The sequence below is a fragment of the Anolis carolinensis genome, chromosome 3 (assembly GCF_035594765.1).
Source record: "Anolis carolinensis isolate JA03-04 chromosome 3, rAnoCar3.1.pri, whole genome shotgun sequence".
In the NCBI taxonomy this organism is placed as follows: domain Eukaryota; kingdom Metazoa; phylum Chordata; class Lepidosauria; order Squamata; family Dactyloidae; genus Anolis; species Anolis carolinensis.
This window is the reverse complement of record NC_085843.1, coordinates 27745067-27761742: the sequence shown is the minus strand read 5'-3', so window position 1 is coordinate 27761742 and position 16676 is coordinate 27745067. Positions and strand designations below refer to the sequence as shown.

The window sequence follows — 16676 nt, the reverse complement described above, 5'->3', positions numbered from 1 at the left end:
AGCGTTCCAGTCTCAAATAAATACTGTGTATGTTATCTAATAAGGAGTGCATGCTGCACCACAGTCTGTAATTGCTTTGTACTAAATTTATTTACATTATCCATCAGTGGGATAATTTGAAACCACAGAGACATGGTCAATATCCAATAATATCTCTCTTAATAACTGTTTGCCTAACTGTTCACAGTTATGTGATGTATTCCTTTCCTCCTCAAGCTAAATTTATGAAGTTACTTATTGGTCCAAATATGGCATTTAGTAAATATTGCCTCTTCTGTTTGCTTAGTTTTAGTAATTGGATTGACTCTTACTTTTAATGTGATGTTTGGATTCAAAGTGAAAATACTTTGATAGCTATATTTTTACTTAAATGCAACATCAGCGTAGTTGTGGAAATAATTGTTTCAAATTGGTTTAAAACGTATGATTTCAAGACAATGTGGCAACCTTTAGATAAGTCTACAGATTTTCTTTGCATAAATAACCTGTCTTCCTACATGTGCCTCACAAATTGTAGAAAGAGTAGAAAGGGGGTGGGGAGTGGGGGACACAGCCCTTTCAATTTTCCAAGACTTCATGTTTGATTCTTATTGGCTGCAGCCATTCTTACTCTGCTCAAGGTTAATGGTAAATGAATATTTGCTAATAGATCTTACAGCAGGATTTTCTGTTGTTGCTGTTAACTGAAAAGTATTTTTGAATATTAATATATGTATTATTCATCATTATTTTATGTCCTGGAATTTAGGGCTATTATGCAGAACTGCTTCTAGTCTGATAAGTTTTAAAGCAGTATTTCCTAATACTGCACATGATTGCATACTGTACTGCAATTAAGATTCACTGAAATGCTAAACATGCAGCAGTATAACCAACACTAAATACTTTCCTGTTCCCTTAGTGACTTCCTATACTTGCTTTTGGTCTTTATGTGATTACTTAATGATTATTGTGCCTGTCTGTGAGCAGGTATAAATTGTGACACCATTTTAACAATGACAGCCTTCTCAGTTGTGGTTATGTAGGCTAGTCTTGGTGTCCTCCCACTTCACAAAATAGTCTGATTCAGGAATAATATTTCACAATATCTTTATCATTGTCCATTCTGGGTCAGAATATTGTCCTTTATTGCTCTGGATGCTTGTGCACCAGAAGTTAAAAATATACCATTGGGGTACTTGGAGATTGCAATTAGATATGGGAACCATATCGGGGCCAGTTCAGACATTTTCACTCCTTCATTTACAATTACATCTGTTTTATTGATGTAATACTGTTTTGGGCTTGTCCCAGTGTAAACCGCCCCGAGTCCTTCTGGAGATGGAGCATGGTATAAATAAAGTTTATTATTCTTATTCTTATCAGATATTGCCATAGGTGAGATCAGGAGAGGATCATATTGATGCACTTATATCTTGTTCCTCTAGCCTTAGAGAAGGAGAACACTAGCAAACATGAGTTCCTCTCCAGAGCTCTCCTGTGGACTGAATAATTTCTGTAGAGGTTCCAGATCTTAAGAGAAGCACTTTAATGTGTATTTCTGAATTTTGTTTTTAAAGTATTTGATTTCTTTTGATTTTATACGAACAGTAAAAAATAGTTATTCTTTGTGGTCTCTGTGGATCACACAGATGGGTTTGTGGGACCTGCTCATATATACTAGCACAGAGTGGGTGGGGTTACTCCAAAATGTATCTTTAGAACTCAAGAAGATTTGGAACCTTGCTCTGCGCAGGCGCAAAATGGCCCATTTGTGTGATTTCACAGATGACCACTAAAAGAAACATAGTTACTGATAAGCAACCTGTCCTTTTTTCTTTTTTCCTTTTAAAAAGATTGGCAAAGTATTTCTCTTGAAAAGATGGGAATGTTAAAGCAATAAGTGATAGGTTGATGATGGAAATTATGTTTACTTTCAGAGAGAACAGGAAATGAGAATGGGTGATATGGGTCCTCGTGGAGCATTAAACATGGGAGGTAGGGATCTGAAGCAAAAGGCTCTTGTTTTTAAAGCAACTTTGAGACTGTACATATTACTCATTAGTATTAAATATTCTTGTAATAAACCTCAAGTCTGGTAAAATATGATCTCCAGTAACTTTTATTTCCGATGTAATCTTTTTTTATTTATACATCGGAAAATGCAAACAGACAAGATAAACAATGGTTGGAGGATAGAGTTTACCAATTGTGTGTCATTTTCTTTTCAGTTTTTTTTCTGGAAAAAACCCCATAAACTTGTACTTAGTATAAGAAGGCATTTTACCTTTATTAAGTTACTTCTTGGTGATTTACTGATTTGATCTCTTGAATATGCTCCTGTATATTGAAGTTTGAATTTTAATCTGGAATATGATTGAAAGCAAAATACAATTAAGTATTTAAACTCCTTAAACATTAGCCTATATATCAGCCTCATTTTATTGGAACTTAGATGAGTACACTTTTGTGAAAATATATGTACTTTAAAAGTTAAGAATACATGTTCAAAATCACAAAGGTGTTTTATGTTGGACGAAATCAAATCTATTTATCCCCTTTTGGTATTTTGCAATTGTTGCATTCCATCATCATGCTTGAATTCTCATTCATATTTTAACAGCAACTAAGTGTGTTTGCCCATTGCAGCCTACTGATTATTGTGCTACCATCAAAATGCATTTCTGGCCACTGAAAAATCAGTGGTGAATAAACTAAAGCTAATCTTTGTTGAAACTTATTTCTTTTCTCTTGTGAATGATCTGTGCTGAAACCAGCTGCAGAGAGCTCCCAGCTCTTTGGAGTAGCTTTTTAGTTGCATGGGATCTACAGGAATAAGGGGAAATTGCCAATACTGTTGGAAGCAGCATGATCCAATGGAAGTATGTTATAAATGAAACCCTAGTTGAAATTCATCCTGTCTGGAGAATGGGATAGTGTGTTCAAGTTGGATAATTTTTCTATTGTAGCCCCAGTATGATGGATGCCCTCCTGTGAGAGCTATCCGTTCTTCTGTTTTCCTAGTAGTAAATCTAGAGCCCCCATTGAGCTGCTGAACTTGCTGACCGTAAGCTTGGCAGGTTCGAATCCGGGGAGCAGAGTGAGCTCTCGCTATTAGGCCCAGCTTCTGCCAACCTAGCAGTTTGAAAACATGCAAATGTGAGTAGATCAATAAGTACCACTCCTGCAGGAAGGTAACTGCGCCCCATGCAGTCATACCGGCCACATGACCTTGGAGTTGTCTTTGGACAACGCCGGCTCTTTGGGTTAGAAATAGAGATGAGCACCAGCCCCCAGAGTCGGACATGACTGGATTTAATGTCAGGGGAAACCTTTACCTTTACCTAGTAGTAAATCTACAATTTTCACTTCTAAATTATTTCATTTATTAATTTTTCTGCAGTTGTTTATATATACAGTTCCTACCCCACACATGTCCACCTAGATAGTATGTATTTTAAATAAGCTTTGCTGTATCCTCTTTTTTAAAAAAATACGCTAGAACATTTGTGTTGAATGATTAGGATTAAAGTATTATTTATATATCTTAGTAGTAAAACATAGTACCAAACCATGGATAACGAAGTGAGAGAGGCATAGTTTTAGTGCTCATCACTAAAACATGGTTATTATTAGGACTAGTGTTAGAAAAGTGTGCCAGACCTAAATACACTAAAGGCACCAGATCCTATATGATCTTAGAAGAAAAACAGGGCCAGCCATGGTTAGTATTTGAATGGGAAACTGCCAATAAATACCAGATACTGTAGACTATATTTCAGAGATTGGAACTAGCATGCTGAAAATTTCTTGCCGTAGAAACACCTATGAAATTCATGGGGACTATAAATCAACTGGCGACTTGAAATCACAGACATGCAGAAGAATAATATGATAATTTAGGAAAGGGGTCTTGGAACAGTTTAAGATGTATGTGCTTTTGAAATATTTTCCCATAGTATCTTCAGATTTAGTGAAGATTACAATTTAAGTCAATATGTAACTGCTTTCATAAGAATACAAACTAACTTTTAGAGTATCTTTGTATAAGTGCCTTGTAAACGAAAAGTAGGTAGACTGTTGTTTGAAAAGAAACGTTCCAGTGGACTGCTTTTCCTCTTATTTGTGTGCATTTTGTTGTAATAGAAAGTTCATAGCTTAGGTATTGTTTAGTAAGCATTTCCAAACTTTAAAAGTGTTTCACAAGGTTTTAAACTGTATACCAGGTTGATCTGCTGTGACAACTGAATGTCCCAAGCCAGTAATGCTTGTACTTACATTGGGTTTTCTCTGTCTCCTCCAGTTGGCAATACCCCATAGCCAATTTTCTGTAGTATATTGCAGAAGGATTTATACAATGTCATCATTTTATTAGCCACTTGCAACTTAGAAGTGAGGAACTGGTGATATGGAAAAAAACTTGCTAATATATAAATACATACACTGTCACTGTGGCATTTTGAATTAGAGATAGCTTGAAAGTTGCTGCAGGTATATATGAAAAGTTAATAATTCTTTATGGAGAATAAACAAAATTGAAGCATGTGAATTTAATTTGAATAGTAATTTTCAATGACTCTTGCTTAAAACCAGAGAGAATGCGAGTGAATGTACAGTCTCAAAGCATAAACATATTTTGTTTCAAATAATGTATGTTTTGTATAGTTTTTACTTGTACATTTTTAATTCTCCGAAATTCAGTTAGGACAGCTCTAAGTGTAGACTGTTTTGCATAGATGCCTTTAGCCCAGCACCTGCTGGAACCCAAGGTCCTCCTCCACCACCTCCAATGATGGGTATGAATATGAACAACAGAGGAGCATTGCCTGGCCCTGCAATGGGTCCTGGTCCTTCCTTGGGGCCAGAAGGAACTGCAAACATGGGAACCCCAATGATGCCAGATAATGGAGCTGTGGTAATGTATCACAAAATTTAAATTTTCTTCTCTGGCTCATGATGGCACATTTCTTTACCTCAAGGATAACTTCACACTAAAACCTTTGAGGTTCTATTATGCATGAACAGTTTTACACAAATTTAGTTGCCATTTTTCCATTTGTAAATCAGATCATTTTATGTGAACCTTGCATTTCGAATAGTCATTAATGGATAATTATGTATTCATTAAAATGGCATCCCCTGAAAGACAAAATGCTACAGCTATATATGGCTTTTGTAGATGAGTAATATCTAAGAAAAAATGTTTATTTTATAATAAGGGATAGATATGTATATATGAATATGCAGTGCACTGACATTATAAATAGTGTGAAGATATCTTTGAATAATGTTTTTGAAAAATGAATTCAATTATCTTGCTAGTTATCTGTGAGTTGTAATTATAAAACCACCTGTGTCATTGAATGCTAGTATCAGATTTTCTGAAGACCAGAACTCATTCAACATTTGATAAGACATAACATAAACAAGACATAACTATTGAAACATACAAAAATGAACAAGAGATATTCATTTTCTTGGTCTTAGCAACTCAGATTTCCTTCTTATTTCTCAAACATATACAGTATATGCCATAGAGGTATTCTAAGGGCAAATTAGACCTTCAATTTTTCTACTTCGCTTATCATTCCTATTACCTGAAGAGGCAAGTTATTTTTAGACCTTAAGTACAGTATATTTCAAATAATTAAACTTGTAACCAAATATCAAAGACCCAGGTTGTCTGGGAAAATTCTATGGAATTTCATACTTTCCACAGGCATGTATAATTTATTGGGGTTTTCCAAATAATTTACTTTGGAGTACAATTTTTATGAGAGATCTCATATAAATAGCTAGTTTAATAGATTCAGCAGAGCCTGGATCATAATTAAAAAAATATGCAGGTGGTCCTTTTTCTCTTAATTTTTTTCATAGAAGAACTAACTATTACTTGGAGGGAAGGACAACGCTTTGTCCATCATGAAATGGGTTATTTTGTTACTATACACAAAATCTGTTCTATTCTAACTACAGGAATCCTTATTACAGACTGATGGATTTATACCAGTTTGCACAATAATTACATTTGTATTTTTTTTGACAATTTCTGTCATAATAAAAAAATTGCCAAGTTTTAGCTCATAGGGCCAATTTAGGGTATGTGGATTTGCTGAAAACTAAAGTTGTTTCTTGAAAATTTAGTATCAGTTCATTGAACTGTAGATTTTGCTCTTATGCAAAAAAAAAAAAGAAATTTTGTTTTTTATATATTTTTAATTTTTTGTATTAATCATTATAATGGGCTGTAACTGCCATGTAAACAGACTTCATACAATAAGATCTCCCCATTCTCTGCTTAATTCTGTCCTCTCCCTGCTCCTCAGATCTGCTTTACAAGGTCCCCCCCCCCTAAAAGAAAAATGTTATTTGGGGGTACAGCATGGGGAAAGGGAGATGGGAACATATTGTAAAGTGCTAACATTGTTTGTTCTTCCAGCAGACAAACAGTATGTTTGGAAATGTTTTCCTCTGTTGCTAGTTATATCAAATCCAAAGTGTAGATTAGGAAGGCATAGATGCCTCAGATTTGAGAGCTGTATGTGCTTCCTGCCAAACTTGGGGAGGGCTCCCCTTCACTACCTCACAATGTTTTGTAATTTTTAAAAAAATGCCCCCACACTGCTCCTGCCAGTCTGTTTTGGGCACAGGATAAACTTTTCCCCCCACTATGAGTGGCCTAAATTCACTTATTTTGGAACCTGAAACTAGTCTAGGCCCCTAAATGCGGTTGTTTTGCACTATAAGCCCCGTATAAGATATGCTTTCAGCCATTAAAAAAATTACAGTGCCCACACTGGGGTCCTTTCATATTGGCTTATGGGGCACACATTTGGCCTACTCCAAAAATAAACAATGAGCATACTAAAAAGGGATTCACCGCAAAGCAATAAAAGCTTGTTTTAAGCCAGTGATGTGCATTCTAACTCATATCGAGGTGATGAATGAAGATATTTCAAATTATTGTTTTCTTTGCTGTGTGCTGTGCCTCCCGAAAAAAATCTCCTGATTAGGAGAACTGTTGCAGGTTCTTAACCTAGAAGAGAAAGTAGAAACTCCTGAATATATCCCCTACCCCAGTAACCAGAAATGCCTTTATGCAACTATATCTTCTTCATCCAAGTTTTAAGTTTTGATCACATGGCTTTTCTGCTACTTTATGATTGTTGAGCCTCTTTTTTGGCTCTTTGCAAGTTGTATATAGTTTTGTAACTGAAAGAAGGGAGAAGAACAGTGATGTCAACTTGGGAACCAATATTCAAAATGCATAATATTCAGATGTATATACTGTAGCCAGAATTTAGTAATTTTTAGAGAAGATTCATTAGAATCATTAAGACCTAGATTACATATAACTTCTATTTATTTTATTTGATTGACTCTTAAGCATTCCTGTATTTTGTTCTAAAGATTTATCTGGCTTTGATTGCGCTTTTTCTCCATGGCAGAGGATTGGACTAGATGGCCCATGTGGTCTCTTCCAACTCTTATTATTCTATGATTCAAGAGAAAATTACATGATTTGACTTGATTTTTGGTTGGTGAACCTAAGCCTTTCAGAGCGTGCTAAAATTTTTATTTTTTATTTTTAAATCTGGTTATGCAAGCAGTCCCTAAGTTACAAATGCCTGACTTACAAATGACTCATAGTTAAGAACAGGTGTGAGACAATAGGAAGTGAGAGAAATCTACCTCTCGAAAGGGAAATTCACTCCTGAAAGAGTTATCATTGTGTGTCTACTGAAGCTTTATTAGCAATCCTTGTTTCCGCAACAAGCCAAATTTTTCAAAATCCAATCATCACAGGGACAGAAAGTCCTGTGAAATCTTCTGAACAGGAGCACAGACAACGAAACACACCACAAGGGTGTTAAACCTTCCCTATGCTATCCAAAGCTTTGGCTGGACTTAGACTTAAAATATGTATCTGTTTCAGCTTACATACACATCCAACTTCAGGACAAACCAATAGAACCCATCCTGTTCGTAACTTGGGGACTGCCCGTAGTTTACAATAAATTGTAAGCAGATAAACTTTTTATAAACCGAATCTCATTTTAGGAAGATGTTAATGCCTCAGTTTACTCGCCTAAAGATATAGAATCAAGTGGGATATAGAGGCTTAATGGGAAAATGGCATGTAGTTGATAATTTTATTCTGCTGAGCAGTCATTCATATCTGGGTTACACTTGCCTCTATTATCTCTGGTTAGCCTATCTTCTTCTTAATTCAGTTTTCTTTGACTTAGTACATTGGTAGTCACAATTAGCTTATATTTCACTTACTTTTAAAATAATGACTAAAATTATTTGCTCCTTTCTTCCTTCTATGTATCCTGATTCTGCTGGATTATCTGCTGACCTTCATGAAAACACCGCTCCCCCTTTTTTGTTGTAATTCCAATGGTGGTTTGTTCTAAATGGACATAGCATTCTGAGAGATTTCCTCAAGGAGGTCCACCACAAATGGGCTCACCTATGGTTAGTAGGCCAGGTTCTGAAACTCCTCAGCCAGCTATGGGTGTAGGTGCCGTCAGTAGCGGACCCGGTGGCTTTGGTAGAGGAACCCCAGGGGGCAGCTTTGATGGACCTAACAAGCGGCGCAGATACTGAAACCTTTATTTCATATGATTGAGAAAACTGAATGACTACCCAGTGTTATGCCTTTATAATTTTAGCTGTTACTTTCAGAACGGTTTAATTGTTAATATAGTCATGAAATAATTTTTTTGTAAACTTTTGACTTTTTGTATTCACTCATAGCCTTTAGCATAGAGAAATAATGTTTCCTTTTGTATGTCTGTTGTTTGTGACTTCAGCAAAGTATAATGTGACCATGCTGTGAAATTTGTGAGTTACATGCTTACAATAAAATATAAAATCAGTTTAAATGGTTCTGAAACATTGTTATAAATACTGTCCTTGACTTTAATTGTGAGCAATCATTTTAATTTTTCATTATAATGCCTGTCGTTTGAAAGAAAATTCTTTATCCATTTGTTAACTGTATTCAAATGAAAAGTCTGCTTGCAGAATACAAGTAGAATAAATGCTGAGGCTTGTGCAACTTTAGAACAAGTGAAACATCCAGTAAGCCATTACAGATTTGTTTTTAAAATGTTACTTTTCACCAGTGTGTACAAATCTAGTTGCCATGGGATTGTCATCGTAATGTATTCTGTATTCAACTCTCAAATAAACACTTGAGTCTTGAAAAACATTCAAGTAGTAAATATTCACGTGTAATTTCATAGTCATAGATTTTAGACCATTGTATTTATTTATAAAACTGCACAGTTAATCATGGTTTAAAGACTATATTCTGCACAGCAATGGTGATGATTTTGATTTGTAGGTACAATGATACCTTTTGTAGGAGATTCATCTGTCGGGGGTGCTTTGAATGCGATTTCCTGCTTCTGGGTTGTACTAGATGGCCCATGAGGTCTCTTCCAATTCTATTATTCTGTGATTCATTATTAGACTGTATTTTCCTAACATATCTCCTTCTTTGAAAAGTCCACACTTCCTTTTACTAAAGTGACATAGTTATTTCTAAATAAACAAAAATCGGGGGACTCACCCTGAAATCAGTGGCAATAGCTATTTCTGACATTTAGGTATTGCTCTAGGCAAAATCCTTGAAGTTGTGCACTTCCTTTCAATATGTTCTATTATTTTCAGTTTTATAAAAACTTTCCTTACCATAAATGTATGATATCAAGAGGGCACAATGCAGAAAAGTGTGAATAAAAGCATATATTATAACCATCAGTTATAAAATGCACAATAAAACTGGAAATTCTGGCATATACCAGTATTGTGCTCCTACTATAAAAGGATTTTAAAAAGTATAAATATTGAGTAATGTTAGCATAAATGGTAAAATTTTATTGCCTGGGTAAAACATGCTATGTAAGAAAAATTGCAACTAAATATGCCTGGTGTTATTTGATTGGAGTAAGATTTTTTAGTATCTGTAGTAAAACAACTTATTTTTACTTGTGATGAATTGATAGGAATGTTTACTATTTAAGGAAGATCACGCAAAGGGGGATAAATTATTGTTAAGTAGGCTCATGATCAAGGATAATATTGTGGCCTGATATTAGGGACAATATTTTTATTACTATATCCCCGTGGTATTTTTTCTTTCCTGGTGAATGTTCCAAAAGTTAAATTAGAGAAAGATCTGAAACAGTTGAATGAATTACTTCTGATATACTGCTGTTGGTTTGCTGGCAAAAGCATATTTAACATGTGTTTATGTGTTGTATTTGTTATGCCTATGTTGGGAAAATTTCAGCTGCAGTCATTGAAATATTTTACTTTGATCCTCTCTTGTTTTCAGGTGTTGGTTTTAGCATAGCAAAATGACTAAAAAATATATTCGGATGACTGCTATATAACTACATTTAATAGTTATGGCACACAGGACTGTGCAGCAGATCCACATAGCCAATGGAGCTATTGTTTTCTTTCAAAGACCAGCCAACTTTGCATGGCCGAACTGTGTTCTTGGGCGCAAAAAAATTAGTTGTTTAAAGTAAGAATATATAACTTCATGTCCTTACATACGACTATATTTTCTAAAATTTAAAAGTATAAATAATGTAAAATTAGGTTACAAAGAACAAACACATTTCTCCTTTGAGAAATATAAAGTGTACACAGTAGATTATTGGTATGATCCAATGGAGATGAGAAGGAGCCATCTTCCCTTTCAGCGATTGTCTCCCCCCTCATACTGCCTAAAAACCTATTTTGGAGGGCTGGACAGCCCTGTTTTTTATTTTTCTTTAATGCTCTGAGGACTCAAAAGTTCCAGCATGGTGGTATGGCCACATTGGTTTTACAACTTACACTTTAGATTCTCATAGCAGATAATACGGCGTTCTTGTGACCTTTGAGGTTGTATTGTTAGCAAGTAGAAAATACAGTAATAGAAAAGATTGGATAATTCTTCAGTACAGTATGAGATCTCGAATTGGAAAGAAATTTACAGAGCAACTGATCGACTCATTCTTACATTGTTTAGCAGAAAGTCTCCCATAATGCTGCTATCTTTTCTTGCAAATAGTTTTTCTTCAGCATATATATGTGAAATAATGCTCCAAGAGATTTGTGACAAGGCTATTTTTAGATTGTTCATAACTTCAGGTCTTTTCAGTATTATTTATACAAGACATACTACCCTCGGACTTGCTGTATGTAATTAGAGTGTCTATCTCGGGGGTTTTCTTTACAGGATTCATACACTTTCACATTCATTGCAATATATGCTGAGCACTTCAACGTATTTAACTTCAAATAGTTGTGAATAGTTTTATCTCTATCAGACATTGCTTCAACCTTCTATTGTTGATAAGAATGAATGCAATTTGTTTATTTTCCCTTGCAAACATTTAAAATACATCAGCTGTGTTTCAGAGGTTTTAATTTTACTAAAGATCATCCTGCATATGAATTTATCAAATAAAAGTAAATAAAAGTTATAAGCACAAGTAGTAATCATCACCAGTTTTAAAGGTAACTTATAAGTAGGATGTTGAACCAAAGCAAAAATGTATTCTGAGGGCTCATGTCTTCACAGAGAGGTTCTGTAAAGGGATACAAAAGGTATGGCAGTGGCAGAAGACCTGGAAGCCAATTTTACGTCTAGAAAACTGGGGAAACATAGCCTGTGAAAAAGAAACAGATCTCAAATGGCCAGAAATTAGTTACTGGTTGGAAAAGAGCTAAGGTTTTGATATTAAGTAGTGTATATGTCTGTGCTGCGACCTCTTTAAAGTGTGAATTGCCATTTGTGGATAATTCTTGGCCCGAAAAAAGGTGTCCTGAGGTGTCTGGTTCAATTTTGGCTGCCAAATCAACTGTGGGGTGCATGTGATTCCAGGGTCACACTAGGTACACTCTTGGAATACAGAGTTGCAGGATTAGTAGGGGGTACAGAATCCTTTTACAAGGATTCCTACATGTCTGTACAGCATTAAACATCACCTGTATATGTGGGAACCCATTTTATATATTTGCGAAAATTCTAATTCAGAATTAGACATTCCTGATAATCCAACTGAACTGCTGCTTTTTAAAACATGAGCTATATTAATCGAAAGAAAACTGAAATTTGGGCAGAAATGTCCTGTCATCTTTTTGCACCTCATACCTTTGAATTGCTGTGTGATATTGCAAACAAGTATTTGACTTCTTCACTCTTGCAGTAGAATTGTTTACTTCATGACAGAATTATGTTCTGAATGGGGCTATATACATTTATTTTCCAGTTGAAAAAAAGTTTAATAACTAGTTAGTCTTCAGTATGGAATGGTTGATATTGGTTCTACTTTAGACTCACCTGGATAAAACTTTTTCTAGATCCATTACATTCTGGAATAGTTTTTGGAAGGCTTTTCACTTTTTCACATTGATAAAGAAGGAAAGATAGGATATAATGAATCCTTTTCCAGATGCCCTAAAGACTTCAGTGGCGGTCAGCTCCATCAATCATACTGCCCTTCCTGGTAGAGGTAGAAGTAGATAGTGATGCTTTCTAGTGTTTTATACCCATTCCTGCCCAGTTTGCAAGTTTAAAAATAATTGTTTGAAATACATAATGAGCTACATGAGGATCAGTAAACTGAATCAGAGTCAAGATAATATACGAATGATAAGGTGGAACATTAGACTGAGAGAATGGTGAGTGGCCTGCTTCATACTCCCTATGAACTTTCAAGGGGATCCTCCTGGATTTTAGTTAGAGCTTTTTTTGGGTGGTGCCCTCATCTTTAACACAAGATTTTGCCTCAGACATTCATATCATATTAGTCTCTAGAGAAATGCATTTTATAGGGGGCCCTTTCAACAACCAGAGTCCTTAGCTAATAATAATAAATGCTATTATTGGTATTTGAAGCAGTATGTCATTTCCAGGAAAAATGCAAAATATTGTGTTGGCATTTTAAAGCCTTGGATGACATAGTCTTGCCTGTCTATAAGAAGGCTGCACGAATGTACATATACTTTCTCCATCTCTTTCCTCTCCCCACCTCCATGCTTTGTGATTGTGTAGCAAATAATTTTGCCATGTAAAATGTGGGCCTCATAGCAGCTAGAAGAAGGATGGACCACTGATGGATTGGTTTTCTGTAAAACTCTGGAGGGCTGTATGCTATTCTCTGTGTTTTAGGGGCTTTTTAAATTTAGAAAACAGCTGTTGAGTTCTTCTTTGTGTCCTTGTTAAAGGGATTCCCCAGGTCTTAAAAAGCCCCCAAAGGTCCAATAACATGATGAAATTGATCTCCACATCTCCTAATATTTTGATTGTAAATCTTTTTTGTGGTGATTTACAAACAATGACATGGATGTTCTGTTTTGAGTATTGCTTTGGGGGTTACCTCAGCCCTGATCTTATTACGAAGAGCAAGGTAATAGCAGAGATGTGTTTGTACATACAGGAAATTCACTTGTTCCCATACTTGGACAAAATCATGTTGAAGACTGAATCAAGAAGAAAGCTAAGTGTTTTTGAATTACAGTTTGATTTTTTTCAGAGTAATCCACTTGGTGTTGTCCAAAATGTTAACATACTTAAGGTCACAATTGGGCACAGATAGTGATTTCTAATGGCATAACAATTGGGTATGGTGAATAAAAAGACTTTTCAAGTATCAATGCCAGAACAGGCTTATGCTCTCTGTATTTGTGGATTCACAGGAGAATTGCAAAGTGGAACAGCTGTGGTTTGGGATTCCCATAAGTCTCATGATGTCAAGAGATATAACTCTTCTGTGCTGGGGTGGGGCAGTATTGTTGAACAGTTCTATGCAAGGAAAGTAATCACTTGTGGAGACTGCATAAAGCACTCTTGTGCTGAGAGTGATTCAGCTAACACTGAAAGCACTTAATCAGGGACAGTCACAATACAACAACATGGTAAGTGTAACCATTTGCTAATGGTGTATGTATGTATCCAGATACCTCTTACTCAGCAAAGAGGCCCACCCAAACTTAACAAATGGAACAAAACGAATCTCAGAAGCATATCTTTTGGTGTTCTCTTAGTATCATAGCTATCTTCCTCAATTAAGGCTATCCAATTTTTCAAGTAATTGATAAATTTTTAAGAGACTTACAGGTGAACATATGTACAGTGGGAGAAAATTGCAGATTATCCAAGTTTTACACTTGGGAATAGAACAAAAAAGCAAAAGACATGATGCTCTTATTTCTGTCAGTGTCTTTATTGAAGATGGGGTCTGAGAAGTTTTATGGTGCTGATTGCTCCATTTGGACCTGGAAGACTGTGATCCCCAACAGAACACTGAATGGCAGTTTCTCATTTTATGGTCCAAAACCAGACTCCATCCAGGGACCAGACTCCATCCAGACTCAGCAGGCTCATGTTAGCCTTTTGGAACTTGCAACATTGGCTTTCCAATTTGGAAGGATGTGCTAAAGACTTTAATGGCATCAAGAACAGTGTATATGATTAACCTATATGATATATCATTGAAAGATTTTATAAAGTGACAATAAGGTATTAGAGAACTAATGTGGCAAGTTCATCTTGATTGTCACCTTTAATAAAATATTATTGAAAAAAGCACCTTTGTTAACCCACTAGAACAGTGGTTCTCGACCTGTGGGTTCCCAGATGTTTTGACCTTCAACTCCCAGAACAGTTGGTAAACTGACTGGGATTTCTGGGAGTTGTGAGCCAAAACACCTGGGGACCCACAGGTTGGAAACCACTGCACTAGAAGATCATGGGTTTTAAAGTTTATAAGGGTTTGGAGTTGTTTCTGAATATTGTCAAATATCTGCTAGTGGAACCATTAAAAGAAACATCACTGCAGCTTGTTTAATGATGCTCTTTCTCATGTACAGTATTGTAATTTTCAGTCCTATCTAAACATTTGTGTAGTTTAGAAAAGTGTAAGTGATACGCTGCTTGGATTCAGCTTTTCTGCCTCAGGGTTTTCGTTCCAGAATGCTGAAGAGGACCTCCTCCTTTTTTTCATTCCTTATCTCATTTAATAGAGAAATGGTATGCCTTTGGTGTGTGATATGTACTACAAATGAATATTGATTGCATGAAGGAATTTGGGAAGTCAGAGGCTTGCTTTTGATCGTTTAATCCACTCACTTAGGCCACCAAGTTTCACAAACTGTTTTGTCCTACTGGATTTATGTATGATATTTTGTTATGATTTAGCAAAGAAGACCAGACCACAACATGTGCAAATATATTTCTCAAGACCCATAGTTAATTCAAATGTATAGCTGCAGAAAGCCTGTAGCATTGTACTTTGGAACATATAACCTCCGTTTTCAACATTATACAATATATACACATCTGCTGAGATAGATTGTAGAAAAAAGATGCTTCATGTTGGTGTAGGAGATAGAACGTGACCAGTGGTACCCGTATGGAGCCTGAATTTAGTTAAGTCCCACATTATGTGAATTGAGCCTCTGTGCTAGCCACAGAATTTGCATCTCCTGAAAGCTAATTTTTCTAATATTCAGAAAAGCTGTCTATCCTCACCAAGGTAGAAGTGGCAGCTTAGTTGCTTTGGTTGTTTTTTGAGGTATTCATCTCAAGTATTCTCTATGGGTGAAACTCCTATTTCATAATATCTGTAATTTACTATTTAAAGCAAAAACAGAAAAAGTGGTGGTGGAGTCTTCCAAGGTTTCGTGACTCATGCTATGGTTTGTGACTCTGGGTAGTGTAATTGTTAACCTACACTGTGTGAAAGACTCCTTTGCTGCTTAGAAGAATGGGCTTTCATGCTAACTCAGAATTTCATTCTTCTTGCTGGCATTTCAAGCAAATGGAATTGTATTGAACTCAAAAGAGCCTGATGTTGAATGGTTAAATTGGAAAATGGATCTTGAATATTTCCCTCCTTTTGTTTATATGTATTAACTCTGATCTGTATGTTAATTTCATTCTTAGGTTTCTTTTTATACAGTCTGAGAGCTATACTGAGGAAAATAGAAAATTAATAAACAAAATCCTTTTCATTGGATTTATTGGGAGTGGCACATTAAGGTTACAGTAAATCTGATGCTTTAGTAAGATTTATATGTAGTGAATGTGATCTGCTTTTTGGCAGGGGGTTGGACTGGATGGCCCATGAGGTTTCTTCCAGCTCTAATATTCTATAATTCTATGAAATCGTCTAATTGTATCCAAAGTTTTGATTCAGCATATAAATTTGTTTTGTTCTACCTCACCAAGAACTATAATATTAAATCTTTGAAAAACAAAGTTAGAATCAGAATCCAAACCAAACTGTGACCAGTTCAGGAGGTGAAAAAGAAAAGGAATTCATTATCTAAACTTAGTATTGGGCTTTATTTGTAACATTCTGTCCATTAAGGAATTTCTAATTTGTTTATGTGAATTTTTTATTTATTTCTGTTAATGTACTTTATTTTTTAACTTTTATCCCACTTGTATGTATTTAGTTTACAGCAATTAATATAATAAAAATATTTCAGCTTTTTAAGGGAAGTAACTATCTGCACCGTGTTGACTCATACAAAATCTCAGTAGTATCAATATTAGAAGGATGAAAAGGTGAGTTGTCTTACATATCTGATTTTATATACCATTTTATAAAAGCAATTGCATGATTTGTGTGAATTTTTAAAGAAAATATTACTGAATTTGAGTTATCATTGATACA

General features: G+C 35.3%; 1 protein-coding gene across 8 annotated transcripts in view; it reads left to right on the top strand.

Annotated features, from left to right (window-relative positions):
* pspc1 (paraspeckle component 1) overlaps positions 1–16676 on the top strand; it is a 66200-nt gene that overhangs the window by 23154 nt on the left and 26370 nt on the right. For 3 of the 8 annotated variants that reach the window (XR_010004073.1, XR_010004075.1, XR_010004074.1), the window contains exons 7-8: positions 1920–1977; positions 4716–4894. The exons of 4 other annotated variants lie outside the window; for them this stretch is intronic. Coding sequence is in view for 1 of the 4 variants with exons in the window: in XM_003219244.4 (XP_003219292.1) it covers positions 1920–1977; positions 4716–4894; positions 8410–8592 (420 nt within the window). In the remaining 3 variants the exon portion in view is untranslated. Of the gene's footprint in view, positions 1–1919; positions 1978–4715; positions 4895–8409; positions 9200–16676 lie in introns of those variants that run through there. One more of the 8 variants, XM_003219244.4, reaches the window with a different exon arrangement.